Raw genomic sequence first — 18,232 nt, forward strand, 5'->3', positions numbered from 1 at the left:
TGATATTAGCTATACTGCACTGTATAGTAAACTATTGATTTAACAGACTAATAAGGGAGAACAAATGGCCAGTACTGGTGATTATGGTGAATACAAATGCGGTTGTTTTGTTGTGATCGTAATAATAATAAACAATTCTGTTAATGTCGGATTTTGTTTGTTTCCCAGTCAGTTGATGCAGCGTATTTTGTCTTGCCTTTTTTGAAGTCCATTAAAGTGATTTTCATTAAGTCTGTTTATTGTACAGAAAATCACAGGTATGACTATATACTTGGCAGAGTGGAGGGAACACTGTGTTGGCATCATTTTTTCAGGATGTAGGGCTGTCGTGTAGGGTGTTGTTTTGTCCAGGGTGATAGTCACCTCTTAAGTAGATTTCCTCATGATTGTACCCCTCATAGATGAAGTCAAGTGGTACAATAGCAAGTATTTGTTCTTTTCTATGACTAATCAGTAGCTGCTGCTTCCAAAATTCTCCTAGGCTCGTGCGGTTCCTTAACAATAATTGCTGCTTTCTTCTAATCCATGGTGTGAGACTGCTGTTCAAACAATGTTGGTGTTGTGGGTTCTCTGAGAAATTACACTGTAAATTGAATTGCAGACTTTAAGAGAATCTTGTAAATGCCATCCTTCAAAGGGAAGTTTTGCCAAAGTGAAGGGCTCTTAGTTCATAAAGTCAGAACTTTCTTCCTTTTTCTTGGACTGAATCTGAATGCTCCATCCCTTCCTTTTCTTCTGGCATAAATAGCAGAGATAATAACTCATTTGTCTTAATTTGATGTGGCTTATAGCCTGTGACTTGGTTTGGACTGTAACAAATGAACTATAACACTTGTCATCACCAGCACCATAATACTGATGCTGCTATCAGATACTGTTGTTGTTGCTACTGTTGATACTGCCACCTGCTCATGTTGCTGCCAATATTTTCCATTGAAACTCCTCCACTCCTTTCAGCTTCATTTAACTCATTGCTTGTACATCAACCTTTTCATTCATATCTTATCATTCTTACTACAGCGTACATTAAAACAATCCAACTTCAAAATTGCCTTCTTTATCTTTTTAGTAATTATAACAGAAGGTGTTATTAGTATTTTATTCGCCTTCTCCAACATATATGGCGTATGGAGGAAGGATTCTAACCCACTTTGCCGTGTGCTCATGAGACAGAAAGAAAAGATGAACAATCCTGTCAGTGTTACACATCTAATAGGTTTCAGTCTTGCATTTATGTGACAGGATGGTAATACCTCCCTGGGTGGTTGTGGCTGCTGTCTACCTGTGACTTCCTTTTAAAGATTTCATACATATTAAAAGATTTATATTGTAACTAAAAATTATTTTTTTTTTTCAACAAACCGGCCGTATCCCGCCAAGGCAGGGTGACCTAAATATGAAAACAAAAGTTTCTCTTTCTTTCTTTCTTTCAGCAAACTGGCTGTATCCCACTGAAGCAGGGTGACCCAAAAAGAAAAACAAAAATTCCTCTTTTTAACCCTTAAACGGTCCAAACAGATCGACGTTCAGATTCATAGTGCTACAAAAGTAGATCTACTTTTTTTTATATACTTTCAAATATAACAAAAAAAATGTTGATAAAAGTTTTTTTTACACGTTTTCACATGTAAAACAAAAAAAAATTACATTTTTTTACATTAAGATGTTGAAAAAACATATATATACATTTGGACCATTTAAGGGTTAAATTTAGTAATGTATACAGAAGGGGTTACTAGCCCCTTGCTTCCAGCATTTTAGTCACCTCCTACGACACACACGGCTTCCTCTTATCTGCCCATGGAGATAAGAGGAAATAAACAAGAGCAAGAAATAATAAGAAAATAGAAGAAAACCCAGAGGGGTGTACTCACCTAGTTGAGGTTGCAGGGGTCGAGTCCTAGCTCCTGGCCCCGCCTCTTCACTGGTCGCTACTAGGTCACTCTCCCTGAACCGTGAGCTTTATCATACCTCTTAGGAAGTCATTAGGGTGTGTGTACATATACAGTGGACCCCCGCTTAACGATCACCTCCAAATGCGACCAATTATGTAAGTGTATTTATGTAAGTGCGTTTGTACGTGTATGTTTGGGGGTCTGAAATGGACTAATCTACTTCACAATATTCCTTATGGGAAAAAATTCGGTCAGTACTGGCACCTGAACATACTACTGGAATGAAAAAAGTTCGTTAACCGGGGGTCCACTGTATATGCATGTACATGCATGTGTAGTGTGACCTAATTGTAAGTAGAAGTAGCAAGATGTACTTGAAATCTTGCATGTTTATGAAACAGAACAATGACAACAGCAATCCTACCATCACGTAAATCAATTGTAGGTTTCTGTTTTACACTCACTTGGCAGGATGGTAGTACCTCCCTGGGTGGTTTATGTTTTTGCCAATAAGTCGGCCGTCTCCCACCAAGGCAGGGTGACCCAAAAAAGAAAGAAAATCCCCAAAAAGAAAATACTTTCATCATCATTCAACACTCACCTCACTCACACATAATCACTGTTTTTGCAGAGGTGCTCAGAACACAGCAGTTTAGAAGCATATACGTATTAAGATGCACAACATATCCCTCCAAACTGCTAATATGGTTATTATTATGGTTATTATTTAATTATTTATATTTACAAATACAAATTTTTTTTTAATTTTGTAGGTGAACCACATGCGCAAGAAAAATGGAATTCATGTATGGGGAGCTGATATACCTGAACCTCTGGATTCATTTGAAAAGGTGATTATTATCTCTTATGTTCATTTCATTGTATAAAATGCATTTCCTATCTGTAAGTTTTTTCAACATACTTGAATTAAAGTGTCATCAACATTGATCAGTGCAAACTGAGAAATCAGTTGGACAGAAACAAGAAACACAGGTAAGTGATATCTGTATAATTTAGCCCTGGTCAGAGACCCCTCATCAACAGATGGTCTCCAACTAAGGCTGAAATATATAGCTCTCTTGCCTGTTTTTTTTTTTTTTTTTTTTTTTTTTTTTTTTTTTTTTTTTTTTTTCTGTCCAAGTGGTTTCTCACTTTGCATATTTGCATATGCTTGTGCACCTCTTGTCTTGTTTCCTACAGAGCTTTATATGTGAGCATGTTTAAAATTTTCCATGAACTTTCTTCAATACTTAGTGTAAAAAATTGTTGCAGTGATTTGAAGCATCATTTAATTCATTTTACATGATGGTTACTATATAAAATCACTAAATGGTCAATTAGGAAGTCATTAGGAAACCCTGGTCTCAGGCCAGGCTGTGAGAGTCAGAAAATTTCCAGAGTTAGTCAGGTGGAGGATGATGTAAAATAACTGGCTGTTTTATTCAGTGAAAAAGAGCATAGGGAAATGATGGACCTACAGTGAACCCTCAATATAATAGGCTATTAGGGAGCATTATTTAAGTATCCATTAAATCAGAAGAATGTTGTAAAATTGCAAAAAAAGTACATTGGTACTTTATACCTAATAAATAATGTACACATGATTTATAGTTATATTGCAAAAAAAAAAAATAATAAAAATAAACTAAAAGTATTAAAAGCACAGTTTACCCAGTGGATTTTGCCCATTATTTTGAAAGTCCATTATACTGAATTCAGTTATGCCAAGTTCCATTATATTGAGGTCTGCTGTACCTTACACAAATGGAAGAGCAGAAGGAGGAGTTATGGTGTTTTAGGGGAGTGCATTAAGGGGTTGGAATATAGTGTGGGGTTGGAATACAAGGAGGGGGACTGGAGGACAAATGTAAAGTGTTGTACCAGATACAGTGGGAGAGGGAGGAAATGTGAGAGAAGGGAAATAAGAGAATAACAGAGAGAGAAAGGGAGAGAGAGAGTAATGGGAGTGAGGGAAAGGAAAGGGAGCAGAGACTGACACCTCTGAGTACTGTATGTTTTTTTTAATTTCATTGTTAAAACTAAGCAAAATTAGATACAGAATATTTTAGCATCTCCAAGTCTAACGTGGGTGTCTATGGGAAAATAAAATTTTGAGTTCTGAGTTTTTAGGAATAAACTTAACATTGTAAGTGGGGAGATACGGTGTGTTGTTTCCTCGGTGGCTGTTGAAACTTGGGATCACCAGATTGTTATCCTTATTTAAGCTATATACTTCTTTTACATCTTCATTCTTCACTATTCTCAGCTCACATTCAATTTTTTTTTTTTTTTTTTTTTAAATCTACTGCTTATACTTTGAATATTTATTCAGTGATGTACCCATGCTTCACTTTCAAATACATATCAAAGTAGGCTGAAGTTATTCCCTTCCACAGACTACCCCTCACATTTCTTATCATTTTATTTGCTATTTTTTTATTTAAAAATTAAAATAATAATAGAAATAATAATTTCCTGTTGCACAGTTGGTGGATCGTTATGGTGTAAACAAGACGATTGTAAACAACCTTCAAAATCAAGGCTTTGCGGAACCAACACCCATTCAAATGCAGGCTTGGTCTCTCATGCTTCAAGGTCGGGAAGTACTTGGCTGTGCACCTACTGGATCAGGTAATACTCTTACTTCCATTTTGGAGAATTTGAATTGATTTTTTATTTTCATTTCTTTAAATTATTTTGTTCCTTCTCAGGTAAAACTTACAAACAGAAAGAACATCTGAAATGAGTATGTATTTGATTGAATGAGGTGACTGCTGGATTGACCTTGGTTATCCAAAGAGGTGTAAAATGTGCATGTCTCTACCCACTGGTGGTTCTATTCTCAGACTACACTTGGAGGATGTATGTGTACCCTATGTTGGGTACACATCCTCCATGTCAAGCAGTATGCCTTCCCTGATCAGTTGAATACAGGTATTTCTTTGTCCACTGAATATTCCTTCTTTATGTCATCTGAATTTTTTTCTTAACATGTTGGTTGAATACAGTATTCCTTCTGCTAGAATCAAGCTTCCACAAGTCCTCAAGATGAAAGACCATGTAGAGTTTAGCTTCAAATATTAATAACGATGATTTTCCTCTAGCTTAATAAATAACACTTGTAATATTTCTTTTATTTTAAATATATTTTTTAGTCTGTATTTTCATTTGTAAATTCTTTTATTTTGTTAATGAAATCTTTTAATAAATATAAATTTTGCATGCATTGAAATTATTGTATGTATGAAAAGATCATTTTTTTACATAATATTATTGCTGTGTTATTTATTTTTAACACACTGACCATCTCTCATTGAGGTACAGTGACCAAAATATGAATTTTCTCATAGGTAAAACTGCTGCCTTCTTGGTTCCTATATTGCATCAGCTGGGTGGTCCGCAGCGGAAAGGATTTCGTGCTGTTGTGCTTTCTCCTACACGTGAGCTTGCCAGACAAACACACAGGTAAGTACAGTTTTTATTTATGTATGCAAGTCAAAATTCCATAGAAGACGAGCTAGAGTTCTTCCCTCATAAGCCACTGAAATGCTTGACTCAAAGGACTAGTAGTTAATAGTCTGTATTCGGTCGGTGTGAAATGGCTGCTAGGTTAAAAAATTGTTGCTTTATAGAAAAGTTTGAATTTTATAACCCATACTTCACACTCATATAATAATATTAGTACAGTGGACCCCCGGTTAACGAACTTTTTTCATTCCAGTAGTATGTTCAGGTGCCAGTACTGACCGAATTTTTTCCCATAAGGAATATTGTGAAGTAGATTAGTCCATTTCAGACCCCCAAACATACACGTACAAACGCACTTACATAAATACACTTACATAATTGGTCGCATTTGGAGGTGATCATTAAGCGGGGGTCCACTGTATGTCTATACTCTGGTACATTCCCCTTTTTGCCTCCATGGATGAATTTCTGTGTCCACAGAGGACTCAGTACACCACCCATCTTTTATTTTCCCTCATTAATTCTGTGGTTCACCTCGTCTTTAATAGAGACATCTGCCAAAAAGCCCACTCACAGATATCTGAGCACATGTCCTTCCTCCATACTACTTCCCTCCAAGCTGATATTAAATCTTTCATTACCTAGATTTTTTTTTACTCTCATCACCTTGCTTTTTTTTATGTTCACTTTTAATTTCCTTTCCTTACATAACCTCCCAGATTTCTCCACCAACCTTTTCAGCTTTTCAGAATCTCCCAGAAGAACTGTGTCATTTTCAAAGAGTAACTGTGACAATTCCCACTTTGTATCAGATTCATTATCTTTTAATTCTACACTACAAAACCTTAGAGTTCCATTCTTTTACTACTACCTTATCTATAAAGATGTTAATCAGTCATGGTGACATCACATCCCTGTCTAACGAATTATTACTGGAATATAAACCCCCTCTCTCCAGCATACCCTAACGCAAGCCTCACAGTTTCAGTAACTTACCACCTATTCCATACACTTGCAGCATGCCACATAGCTCCACTACTTGAACTCTACCTAGAGGGTATTCTAGGGATCAACACCCCCATGGCCAAGTCCATGACCAGGCCTTCCAGGGGATAAATACAGCAGTGTTCCTTAAATATATCTAAGTATTGTTCACTGAAATACTTCAATGTAAACACTTCATTTGCACATTCCCTCTCCTTCCTAAAAACCTCCTTGTTCCTCTGCAGTCCTATGTTTTTTGTCATACCCAAAATTCTTTCAGTAATAATTTTACCATACCCTTTACCTGGTATACTCAACAGGATTATTTTCCTATAATTTGTACACTCTTTTAGCCCCTTTTCCTTATACAAAGGAGCTATGCATGATCTCTGCCATTCCCAAAGTACCCTCTTTCCTTTCATTCATATATTGAACACACACATCAACCACTCCAAAACTCTATCGTCACTTGCTTTTAACATTTCTTTTTTTATTCTATCTCACCCAGTTGTTTTACCCCCTTTCATTCTACACACTGCCTCATGCACTACCCCCACACTCAGATCTGTCCTTTTTGAACTCTTACAAGATGTTACACCTTGCTGCCCAATGCATGAAATCACTGCCTCCCTTTCTTTATGAACATTTAACAATTCCTCAGAATACTTCTCTTATCATCCCAGTACCCCCACCTTCTCATCTAACATCTCCCTTCTTTTGATTTTAATTGCTAAATCTATATGATTCCTAGATTTTCTCTACTTATTAGACTCTGGAACTTTTTCTCATTCTCTGTAAAATTTGTTGAAAATGGCTATATGGTAAGACAGTGAGGATGCATAGAGTTCAAATAAAAAAAAAGGGCTCATTAAATTTCTAATTCTTATCAAGGTACTTTTCATGTGCAGTCATTTTTTTTTAGTAAATGGCCCATCATTTTAAAAATTCTGGGGGCATCAGCACATCCTTACAGTTCTTTCAATCACTTAATAAAAGATAATCATAGAAATTTATATCCATAAATGATCAGCCTTAAGGTACATATATCTATAAATGATCAGCCTTAAGGTACATATATCCATAAATGATCAACCTTAAGGTATATCCATAAATGATCAGCCTTAAGGTATATCCATAAATGATTAGCCTTAAGGTATAAACTGTCTGCAGTATTATAAGCAACTCTGCTCATGAGTATCATAGTACAGTTATTCCCCGCTGAACGTGCATCTTCATTATGTACATTGTATTTTTGTTGTCATTATCTGTTTACCCTCTATAGCATTTAGCTGCTTTTTTTTTTTTACCTTATTCATCAATTGCCAAAAATAAAATAATAGGCAGATCGTTCTCAGTTTTCAGACTTACTCTTCACCATTTGCAGAGAATAATGGGTTTTCTTCTATTTTCTTATTAATTCTTGTTTATTTCTGCTTATCTCCATGGGGAAGTGGAACAGAATTCTTCCTCCTTAACCCTTTGACTGTTTCAGGCCCCTTTCTGAAACTGTCATTCTATGTAGCTCAATTTTTGAAAAAAAAAAAATTATTTTTTCTTATGAAATGATAGAGAATCTTTTCCCGATGGTAATGACACCAAAAGTTCGAAATTTGGTCGAAAACTCATGGAATTATGCTCCCGCGAAGTTAGCGGTCTCGGCGACATATGCGTATCGGCGATTTCGCCGACTTTGAGCCCTATTTTCAACCAATTCCATTGTTCCAGTTGACCAAACTCATAGCTATTTCTTTAGAACTCCATTTTATCTATCAGCTGAGTACAAGAAACCTCCCATTTACTAATTTGGACTACCCAATATAGTGGTCAGAAATTGGCAATTTGGCCAATTTCACGCAAACTAAAAAAGATGCCAATTTCAAAATAGGGTCCAGAATAAACAAGGTAGACATTCGTGGCACTAAAATAACATATGCTCTGTTCATTAGTCACATCTCTAGGCCCCCCTTATATTATTATTGCTTTCTATTTTGATTTTTTATTCATACAAAAAAATACAAAATTTACTGTTATGCAGACTACTGCATTATTGTAAAAATGGTATAAATAATATCAGTGCACTAGTGAAAGAATATTAGACTCCCCAGTTTACGTGTATTGGACGTGTGGTGTGATTTATTTACTCCTGAACATTGGTAAAAATCGAACATTTCCGCTACTTTGAGCTCAGTTTTAAAGTCGTTTTCATCGTCAAAGTAATGAAAATCATCTCTATTTCTGTAATATGTTTTCCATTTTATCACCTAAGACCATGAAAACGCGAATACAACGATAAATACTATACGAAAATACACTCCAAAAAAACGATCAGAGTTATTTTTTTCTCATTACGCAATGTGTGCTGCAGGATTTTTTTTTATGTGGTGCACACTGACCACACAGACCCATTCTCTCACATGTGGGCCTACCAGCTTTCTCCCGCTTGATTTGAAGCCGCTAGAATTATTGAGTATATATACGTCAGAAACATTGGCTCGTAAGACGTATTTATACGTCGAAAACAGTCAAAGGGTTAAGCCATGCGTGTCATAAGAGGCGACTAAAATGCCAGGAGCAAGGGGCTAGTAACCCCTTTTCCTATATACATTGCTGAAGTTAAAAAGAGAAACTTTTGTTTTTCTTTTTGAGCCACCCTGCCTCAGTTATATATGGCTGGTTTGTTGAAGAAAGAAGAATTTAAGAAAGTAACTACAGAGTAGTAATTGTAAATAAAAATAAACAAAATAAACAAGTGTTTACGTTGAAGCATTTATGTGAACAGTATTTAGATAAAGGTAGGGAAGTTTTTATTGCAGTTATGGATTTAGAAAAGGCATATAATAGAGTGGATAGGGGAGCAATGTGGCAGATGTTGCAAGTATATGGAATAGGTGGTAAGCTGCTAAATGCTGTAAAGAGTTTTTATGAGGATAGTGAGGCTCAGGTTAGGGTGTGTAGAAGAGAGGGAGACTACTTCCTGGTAAAAGTAGGTCTTAGACAGGGATGTGTAATGTCACCATGGTTGTTTAATATATTTATATATGGGGTTGTAAAAGAAGTAAATGCTAGGGTGTTCAGGAGAGGGGTGGGATTAAATTATGCAGAGTTAAATACAAAATGGGAATTGACACAGTTGCTTTTTGCTGATGATACTGTGCTTATGGGAGATTCTAAAGAAAAATTGCAAAGGTTAGTGGATGAGTTTGAGAGTGTGTGTAAAGGTAGAAAGTTGAAAGCGAACATAGAAAAGAGTAAGGTGATGAGGGTATCAAATGATTTAGATAAAGAAAAATTGGATATCAAATTGGGGAGGAGTATGAAAGAAGTGAATGTTTTCAGATACTTGGGAGTTGACGTGTCGGTGGATGATTTATGAAGGATGAGGTTAATCATAGAATTGATGAGGGAAAAAAGGTGGTGCATTGAGGTATATGTGGAGACAAAAAACGTTATCTATGGAGGCAAAGAAGGGAATGTATGAAAGTATAGTACAGTAGTACCAACACTCTTATATGGATGTGAAGCTTGGGTTGTGAATGCAGCAGCAAGGAGACAGTTGGAGGCAGTGGAGATGTCGTGTCTAAGGGCAATGCGTGGTGTAAATATTATGCAGAAAATTCGGGGTGTGGAAATTAGGAGAAGGTGTGGAGTTAATAAAAGTATTAGTCAGAGGGCTGAAGAGGGGTTGTTGAGGTGGTTTGGTCACTTAGAGAGAATGGATCAAAGTAGAATGACATGGAGAGCGTATAAATCTGTAGGGGAAGGAAAGCGGGGTAGGGGTTGTCCTTGAAAAGATTGGAAGGAAGGGGTAAGGGAGGTTTTGTGGGCGAGGGGCTTGGACTTCCAGCAGGTGTGCATGAGCATATTCGATAGGAGTGAATGGAAACAAATGGTATTTGGGACCTGACGATCTGTTGGAGTGTGAGCAGGGTAATATTTAGTGAAGGGATTCAGGGAAACCGGTTATTTTTATATAGCCGGACTTGAGACTTGGAAATGGGAAGTACAATGCCTGCACCCTAAAGGAGGGGTTCGGGATATTAGCAGTTTGGAGGGATACGTCGTGTATCTTTATATGTACATGTATATGCTTCTAAACTGTTGTGTTCTGAGCACCTCTGCAAAAACAGTGATTATGTGTGAGTGAGGTGAAAGTGTTGAATGATGATGAAAGTATTTTCTTTTTGGGGATTTTCTTTCTTTTTGGGTCACCCTGCCTCGGTGAGAGATGGCCGACTTGTTAAAAAAAAAAAATAAAGTAGATTTTTTCAAATTGTAAGAGAAAAATGTTTTATATGCATGGGACCTAGGAACATACACACCATGTAAGCTGTAGTACAGCTCTTAGTGTGTCTGACGTTATTGAATTTCCAGGGAATGTGTGAGGCTTGCTGAAGGGCTGGGAATACGTGCATTCATCATTAGTAATGTCAGCAAAGCCCGGGAGAAATTTGGCCCTCAGTCTTCTCAGAAGTTTGGTAAGTAGCTCTTAAATTCATTTTTATTTTACCAGCAGATCATATGTAGATATCTCCTAAGGGATTATTGTGAATGTTGAACAGAATTTTTTCCTCCAAGGTCATGCAAGCGACTGAAGCACATCTAATTTGCCTTATTCTATATATAATGGTAGGTGTGCTGACGTGCAGATAAAATGCAACCATGAGACAATCTCCTTTGTTTGGCTTGTTTAGAGGTGTAGATGAGACTGATAAAACCACAGATTATTATTAGTATTATTATTATATTTGTAGGGGGGCACTAAACTCAGAGGGTCATACAGGACTTGGGGGGGGGGGTAATGGGAGACTTTCAGGTTTGATCCTAGGAAGGAGACCACAAGTCTGATTTCTTAGATCAAGAACCTCTGGTCTCAAGGAATGTCCTTTGAGGAGTTTCAAAACTGCAAAGTCTGTTGAACTCTTAACAGTTACTGTACCCTCAAGGGGGTAATTTGATACTGGTGAAAAGCTCTTGTTCTAGGGAATTGAAGCTGCTCTCTCCTTCTTTAGATCATTCTTCAGGTGCTGTATGACCCCCTACAGGTTTTGCACTTCCCATTAATGTAATAATAATAATAATAATAATAAAATTACTGTAATCCATTGCTGAATCTACTAAGCATAAACTCGTAGTATGTCAACCTTTTTTGTTCTTAAATAATTCTGTTTCATATTTGAAATTGTTGTAGATAAGTAAATTTTTTAAATGTCCTTATATTAAGTACTATTGTAGGTAGTAGGTTGGTAGACAGCAACCGCCCAGGGAGGTACTACCGTCCTGCCAAGTGAATGTAAAACGAAAGCCTGTAATTGTTTTACATGATGGTAGGATTCCTGGTGTCTTTTGTCTGTCTCATAAATATGCAAAATTACAGGTACGTCTTCCCACTTCTACTTACACTTAGGTCACACTACACATACGTGTACAAGCATATATATACACACCCCTCTGGGTTTTCTTCTATTTTCTTTCTTATTCTTGTTCTTGTTTATTTCCTCTTATCTCCATGGGGAAGTGGAACAGAATTCTTCCTCTGTAAGCCATGCGTGTCGTAAGAGGCGACTAAAATGCCGGGAGCAAGGGGCTAGTAACCCCTTCTCCTGTATATACTACTAAATTTAAAAGGAGAAACTTTAGTTTTTTCTTTTGGGCCACCCCATCTCGGTGGGATATGGCTGGTATGTTGAAAGAAAGAAAGATTAAGTACTATTGAATTTTGGACTCTCTCATTCTACCACAGTTATTCATTCTTCTTGAGGGACTTGTGCCTTCCCATTTAATGAAAGTAGGAATCTAGGCAATCATAAAGATTGAACAAACACATTATATCCAGTATACATTACTTGTATTATACAAGACTTTTTTAAAATAAAACTCATATGTTCATATGATCATTTATTTTTGTGTGAGTAACTTCACCATGAAATACAGTGAAGGAAAGAACAGGGTCATTAGTAATAAATTTATTTTCAGATGTGCTTGTCACAACACCAAACCGTTTAATATACCTCCTGCAGGAACATGATGGTCTACCGCTCAGTTTATCAAAGTAAGTGTTGACAGTGAGTAAAGAGTATTCTCACACAGGACAACAATAAATTTGCTACTTTAGTGAATGAAAGCCTTTTAGATTATTTTAGTATGCTGAAAGAAATCTGAAGTCAGAATTAACCCATCATGTAACATATTGACAACACCTGTGGTTTTATGTTACGTGAAAAACCTTGTGAAAGCTGTGGATGGTGAAGGTGCAGGATTTCTTTACCATAAGGAATAATTCAGAGGAGTTTTAACCAACGCAAAACTCTAGACAGGAGTATTTGTTGGGCCACATATACATGAACTGCTATCCGACCCAGTCTTATCAAAAGTGACCCACTGGAGCTGGCTGCATGAAAAGCCTTCAGACATGTTGTCCAAAACTTTCTAGGAAGGCAGAGAATACACAGTGCAAAATATGGTAGAGGCCTGTAGAGCACTGGGTTGCTCCCTGAAAATGCACTTTATTCATACACTCCTGAACCTATTTCCATCCAGTCTTGGTGGTGTTAGTGATGAGCATGGTGAAAAGCTTCATCTGAATGTCAGTACAATAGAGGTATGCTATCAGGGGCATTTCGGTCCCAGCAACCAACTACTGTTGGTTTCTTCAGAGAGCTCCCACTGTTAGTCATAAGCATAAAGCCAATGCTTAAAACATTTTTAAGTACAGTGGACCCCTGGTTTATGATATTATTTCATTCCAGAAATATGTTCAGGTGCCAGTACTGACCGAATTTGTTCCCATAAGGAATATTGTGAATTAGATTAGTCCATTTCAGATCCCCAAACATACACATACAAACGCACTTACATAATTGGTCGCATTGGGAGCTGATCGTAAACCAGGGGTCCACTGTATTTTCTGCTTAAAGTGAGAATATATTTAAAGTCCTTGAGGCACTCTTTAGTAGGTACTTTATAATAGGAAATAAGTTTCTAATGACTCGTTATGTTACCTGTGTTATAAATTTTGATGGAACATGATTTATGAATAAACATTTCTTGAAATTATATTTTCCAATAACCAAAAATCCAGACATACTAGCTCATTTTCAACTTTATATTTGTAATTAGCATGTTCATATTACAGAAGTACATCTACATTTATTTCAGTAGCAGACCAAACATACTTTTGTTGTCTCTATTACTTTATCTCCTTTATTTTTCTGTTTTAATCACAGTCTTACTTTCAGTCTTGTAATATTTCCCTTATTCCTTTCTCCTTCTTTTAATTTTATTTGTTGAAAGTTGATAAGAATGAAACCTGGATGTGTTTCCTGGTTTGGGGCCACTCTGCCATGGTGGAATACGATTGCTGGGGTAATGAAAAAAATTGTGCAGTACAGGATACATTCAGAGAAAGCTGGACTACATTGAAAGATGTATTCTGTATGAATACAGTATACCTAATGAACATGCAAGGGACTTAACACTGTTTAAAAAGGAGAAAGAATTGAGATTTTGCTATTATTCAAGTTTCCAGTTATTAAACTTTAAAATGAATTTTTTTATTAAAACCTGTAGTCACTGAGCTATTAAGAGGTTTTGAGAAATTTGTTGTATTTATATTATATTAAAAACAAAAAAAATTGTGGAATTTCATCTCTGTCCTATTATTTTTCTAAAAGAGTGGAATGGCTTATCGTGGATGAGAGTGATCGTTTATTCGAAGCAGGAGTGCATGGCTTCAGAGACCAGTTGGCAGCAGTGTACCAAGCCTGCACTGGACCCAATATTAAAAGAGCTTTGTTTTCTGCGACGTTTGCCCACGAAGTTCAACATTGGTGCAAACTAAACCTTGATAATGTTGCTATGGTATCAGTAGGCCTCAGGTAAGTTAGTGAAAAATTTTAACATTTTATTTGTATCCTTATTTTGTAGTAGTTTTTTCTTCTTGCTCTGTTGAAATTAATATTTTCAAGCAGTTAATTCCTCTCCCTGAAAATTAATATACAGTTAGTTTTTTTTTATTTTATAAACACATCGGCCATTTTCCACCAAGGTAGGGGGCCCCCCCCCCCCCCCCAAAAAAAAAAAAAAAATTCATCATCATTCACTCTATCACCATCTTGCCAGATATGCACTCACACTACAGTTATAAAACTGCAACATTAACACCCTTCCTTCAGAGTGCAGGCATTGTACTTCCTATCTCCAGGACTCAAGTCCGGCCTGCAGGTTTCCCTGAATCCCTTCATAAATGTTACTTTGCTCACACTCCAACAGCACGTCAAGTCCTAAAAACCATTTGTCTCCATTCGCTCCTATCTAATATGCTCATGCATGCTTGCTGGAAGTCCAAGCCTCTCGCGCACAAGACTTTTACCCCCTCCCTCCAACCTTCCCTAGGCCAACCCCTACCCCACCTTCCCTTCACTACAGATGTATACACCCTCCAAGTTATTCTATTTTGTTCCATCATCTCTTCATGTCCGAACCACCTCAATAACCCCTCCTCAGCCCTCTGGGTAATAGCTTTGGTAATCCTGCTCCTCCTCCTAATCTCCAAACTACGGATTCTCTGCATTACATTCACACCACACATTGCCCTCAGGTACGATATCTCCACTGCCTCCACCCTTCTCCTTGTTGCAGCATTCACCACCCATGCTTCACACCCATTTAAGAGCCTTGGTTTAACTATACTCTCATACATTCCTCTCTTTGCATCCATGGATAAAATTCATTGTCTCCACAAAGTCCTCAGTGCACCACTCACCTTTTTTCCCTTGTCAATTCTATGATTCACCTCATCATTCATAGTCCCACCTGCTGACACGTCCACTCCCAAATATCTGAATACATTCACCTCTTCCATATTCTCTGAAATATTGATTAAGCAGCTGGCTAAAGTTGAAGTTCCTACTGCCCCTGCCACTGTTTAAGAATTTGCTGGTGTAACTGAAATACTATACATATCAAATTCTTCCCTCAGTACTTAAATTATTGCAGTGCTTTAAATTAGTTCCATTTTTTATAAATAGGTTAATTATATTGAATGAGTATGTTAAAACAGAAGTATAAAATACACTATAAAACATCTTAAATATATCTATGTTGACTTGTCAGCAGATGGGTTTATGAAGGATGAGGTTATCCATAGAATTGATAAAGGAAAAAAGGTGAGTAGTGCATTGAGGTATCTGTGGAGACAAAGAACGTTAATGATGGAGGCAAAGAAGAGTATGTACGAGAGTATAGTGGTACCAACACTCTTATATGGGTGTGAAGCATATGTTGTAAATGCTGCAGCAAGGAGACAGCTGGAGGCAATAGAGATGTTGGGTGTAAAGACAATGTGTGGTGTAAATATATTTCAGAGAATTTGTAGTGTGGAAATTAGGAAGAGGTGTGGAGTTATTGAAAGTATTAGTCAGAGGGCTGAAAAGGGGCTGTTGAGATGGTTTGGTCATTTAGAGAGAATGGAAGAAAGTAGAATGACTTTGGAGAGCATATAAATCTGTAGTAGGTAGTAGGTTGGTAGACAGCAACCACCCAGGGAAGTACTACTGTCCTGCCAGATGACTGTGAAGCAGAAACCTGTAACTGTTTTGCATGATGGTAGGATTGCTGGTTTCTTTTTCTGTCTCATAAACATGCTAGAAAACAGGGATATCTTGCTACTCCTACTTATACTTTGGTCACACTTCACAAACACGCACATGCATATATATATTTACATCTAGGTTTTTCTCCTTTTTCTAAATAGCTCTTGTTCTTCCTTATTTCTTCTATTGTCCATGGGGAAGTGGAAAAGAATCTTTCCTCCGTAAGCCATGCGTGTCGGATGAGGCGACTAAAATGCCGGGAGCAATGGGCTAGTAACCCCTTCTCCTGTAGACATTTACTAAAAAAGAGAAGAAAACTTTATAAAACTGGGATGCTTGAATGTGCGTGGATGTAGTGCGGATGACAAGAAACAGATGATTGCTGATGTTATGAATGAAAAGAAGTTGGATGTCCTGGCCCTAAGCGAAACAGAGCTGAAGGGGGTAGGGGAGTTTCGGTGGGGGGAAATAAATGGGATTAAATCTGGAGTATCTGAGAGAGTTAGAGCAAAGGAAGGGGTAGCAGTAATGTTGAAGGATCAGTTATGGAAGGAGAAAAGAGAATATGAATGTGTAAATTCAAGAATTATGTGGATTAAAGTAAAGGTTGGATGCGAAAAGTGGGTCATAATAAGCGTGTATGCACCTGGAGAAGAGAGGAATGTAGAGGAGAGAGAGAGATTTTGGGAGATGTTAAGTGAATGTATAGGAGCCTTTGAACCAAGTGAGAGAGTCATTGTGGTAAGGGATCTGAATGCTAAAGTAGGAGAAACTTTTAGAGAGGGTGTGGTAGGTAAGTTTCGGGTGCCAGGTGTAAATGATAATGGGAGCCCTTTGATTGAACTTTGTATAGAAAGGGGTTTAGTTATAGGTAATACATATTTTAAGAAAAAGAGGATAAATAAGTATACAAGATATGATGTAGGGCGAAATGACAGTAGTTTGTTGGATTATGTATTGGTAGATAAAAGACGAGTAGACTTCAGGATGTACATGTTTATAGAGGGGCCACAGATATATCAGATCACTTTCTAGTTGTAGCTACACTGAGAGTAAAAGGTAGATGGGATACAAGGAGAATAGAAGCATCAGGGAAGAGAGAGGTGAAGGTTTATAAACTAAAAGAGGAGGCAGTTAGGGTAAGATATAAACAGCTATTGGAGGATAGATGGGCTAATGAGAGCATAGGAAATGGGGTTGAAGAGGTATGGGGTAGGTTTAAAAATGTAGTGTTAGAGTGTTCAGCAGAAGTTTGTGGTTACAGGAAAGTGGGTGCTGGAGGGAAGAGGAGCAATTGGTGGAATGAAAAAGTTAGCATATGAGAAGTTTTTGCAAAGTAGAAGTGATGCAAGGAGGGAAGAGTATATGGAGAAAAAGAGAGAGGTTAAGAGAGTGGTGAAGCAATGTAAAAAGAGAGCAAATGAGAGAGTGGGTGAGATGTTATCAACAAATTTTGTTGAAAATAAGAAAAAGTTTTGGAGTGAGATTAACAAGTTAAGAAAGCCTAGAGAACAAATGGATTTGTCAGTTAAAAATAGAAGAGGAGAGTTATTAAATGGAGAGTTAGAGGTATTGGGAAGAGGGAGGGAATATTTTGAGGAAATGTTAAATGTTGATGAAGATAGGGAAGCTGTGATTTTGTGTATAGGGCAAGGAGGAATAACATCTTGTAGGAGTGAGGAAGAGCCAGTTGTGAGTGTGGGGGAAGTTTGTGAGGCAGTAGGTAAAATGAAAGGGGGTAAGGCAGCCGGGATTGATGGGATAAAGATAGAAATGTTAAAAGCAGGTGGGGATATAGTTTTGGAGTGGTTGGTGCAGTTATTTAATAAATGTATGGAAGAGGATAAGGTACCTAGGGATTGGCAGAGAGCATGCATAGTTCCTTTGTATAAAGGCAAAGGGGACAAAAGAGAGTGCAAAAATTATAGGGGGATAAGTCTGTTGAGTATACCTGGTAAAGTGTATGGTAGAGTTATTATTGAAAGAATTAAGAGTAAGACGGAGAATAGGATAGCAGATGAACAAGGAGGCTTTAGGAAAGGTAGGGGGTGTGTGGACCAGGTGTATACAGTGAAACATATAAGTGAACAGTATTTAGATAAGCCTAAAGAGGTCTTTGTGGCATTTATGGATTTGGAAAAGGCATATGACAGGGTGGATAGGGGGGCAGTGTGGCAGATGTTGCAGGTGTATGGTGTAGGAGGTAGGCTACTGAAAGCAGTGAAGAGTTTTTATGAGGATAGTGAGGCTCAAGTTAGAGTATGTAGGAAAGAGGGAAATTATTTCCCAGTAAAA

General features: G+C 37.3%; 1 protein-coding gene across 1 annotated transcript in view; it reads left to right on the top strand.

The window, feature by feature from the left end:
* Positions 1-18,232, top strand: part of ais (DExD-box helicase 52) — a 51,550-nt gene that overhangs the window by 20,077 nt on the left and 13,241 nt on the right. Inside the window, exons 4-9 of the mRNA XM_070083676.1 lie at positions 2,669-2,746; positions 4,382-4,526; positions 5,246-5,360; positions 10,719-10,822; positions 12,321-12,396; positions 14,018-14,221. Coding sequence (XP_069939777.1) covers positions 2,669-2,746; positions 4,382-4,526; positions 5,246-5,360; positions 10,719-10,822; positions 12,321-12,396; positions 14,018-14,221 — 722 coding nt within the window. The remainder of the gene's footprint in view (positions 1-2,668; positions 2,747-4,381; positions 4,527-5,245; positions 5,361-10,718; positions 10,823-12,320; positions 12,397-14,017; positions 14,222-18,232) is intronic.

The sequence above is a fragment of the Cherax quadricarinatus genome, chromosome 10, assembly GCF_038502225.1.
Source record: "Cherax quadricarinatus isolate ZL_2023a chromosome 10, ASM3850222v1, whole genome shotgun sequence".
NCBI lineage: Eukaryota > Metazoa > Arthropoda > Malacostraca > Decapoda > Parastacidae > Cherax > Cherax quadricarinatus.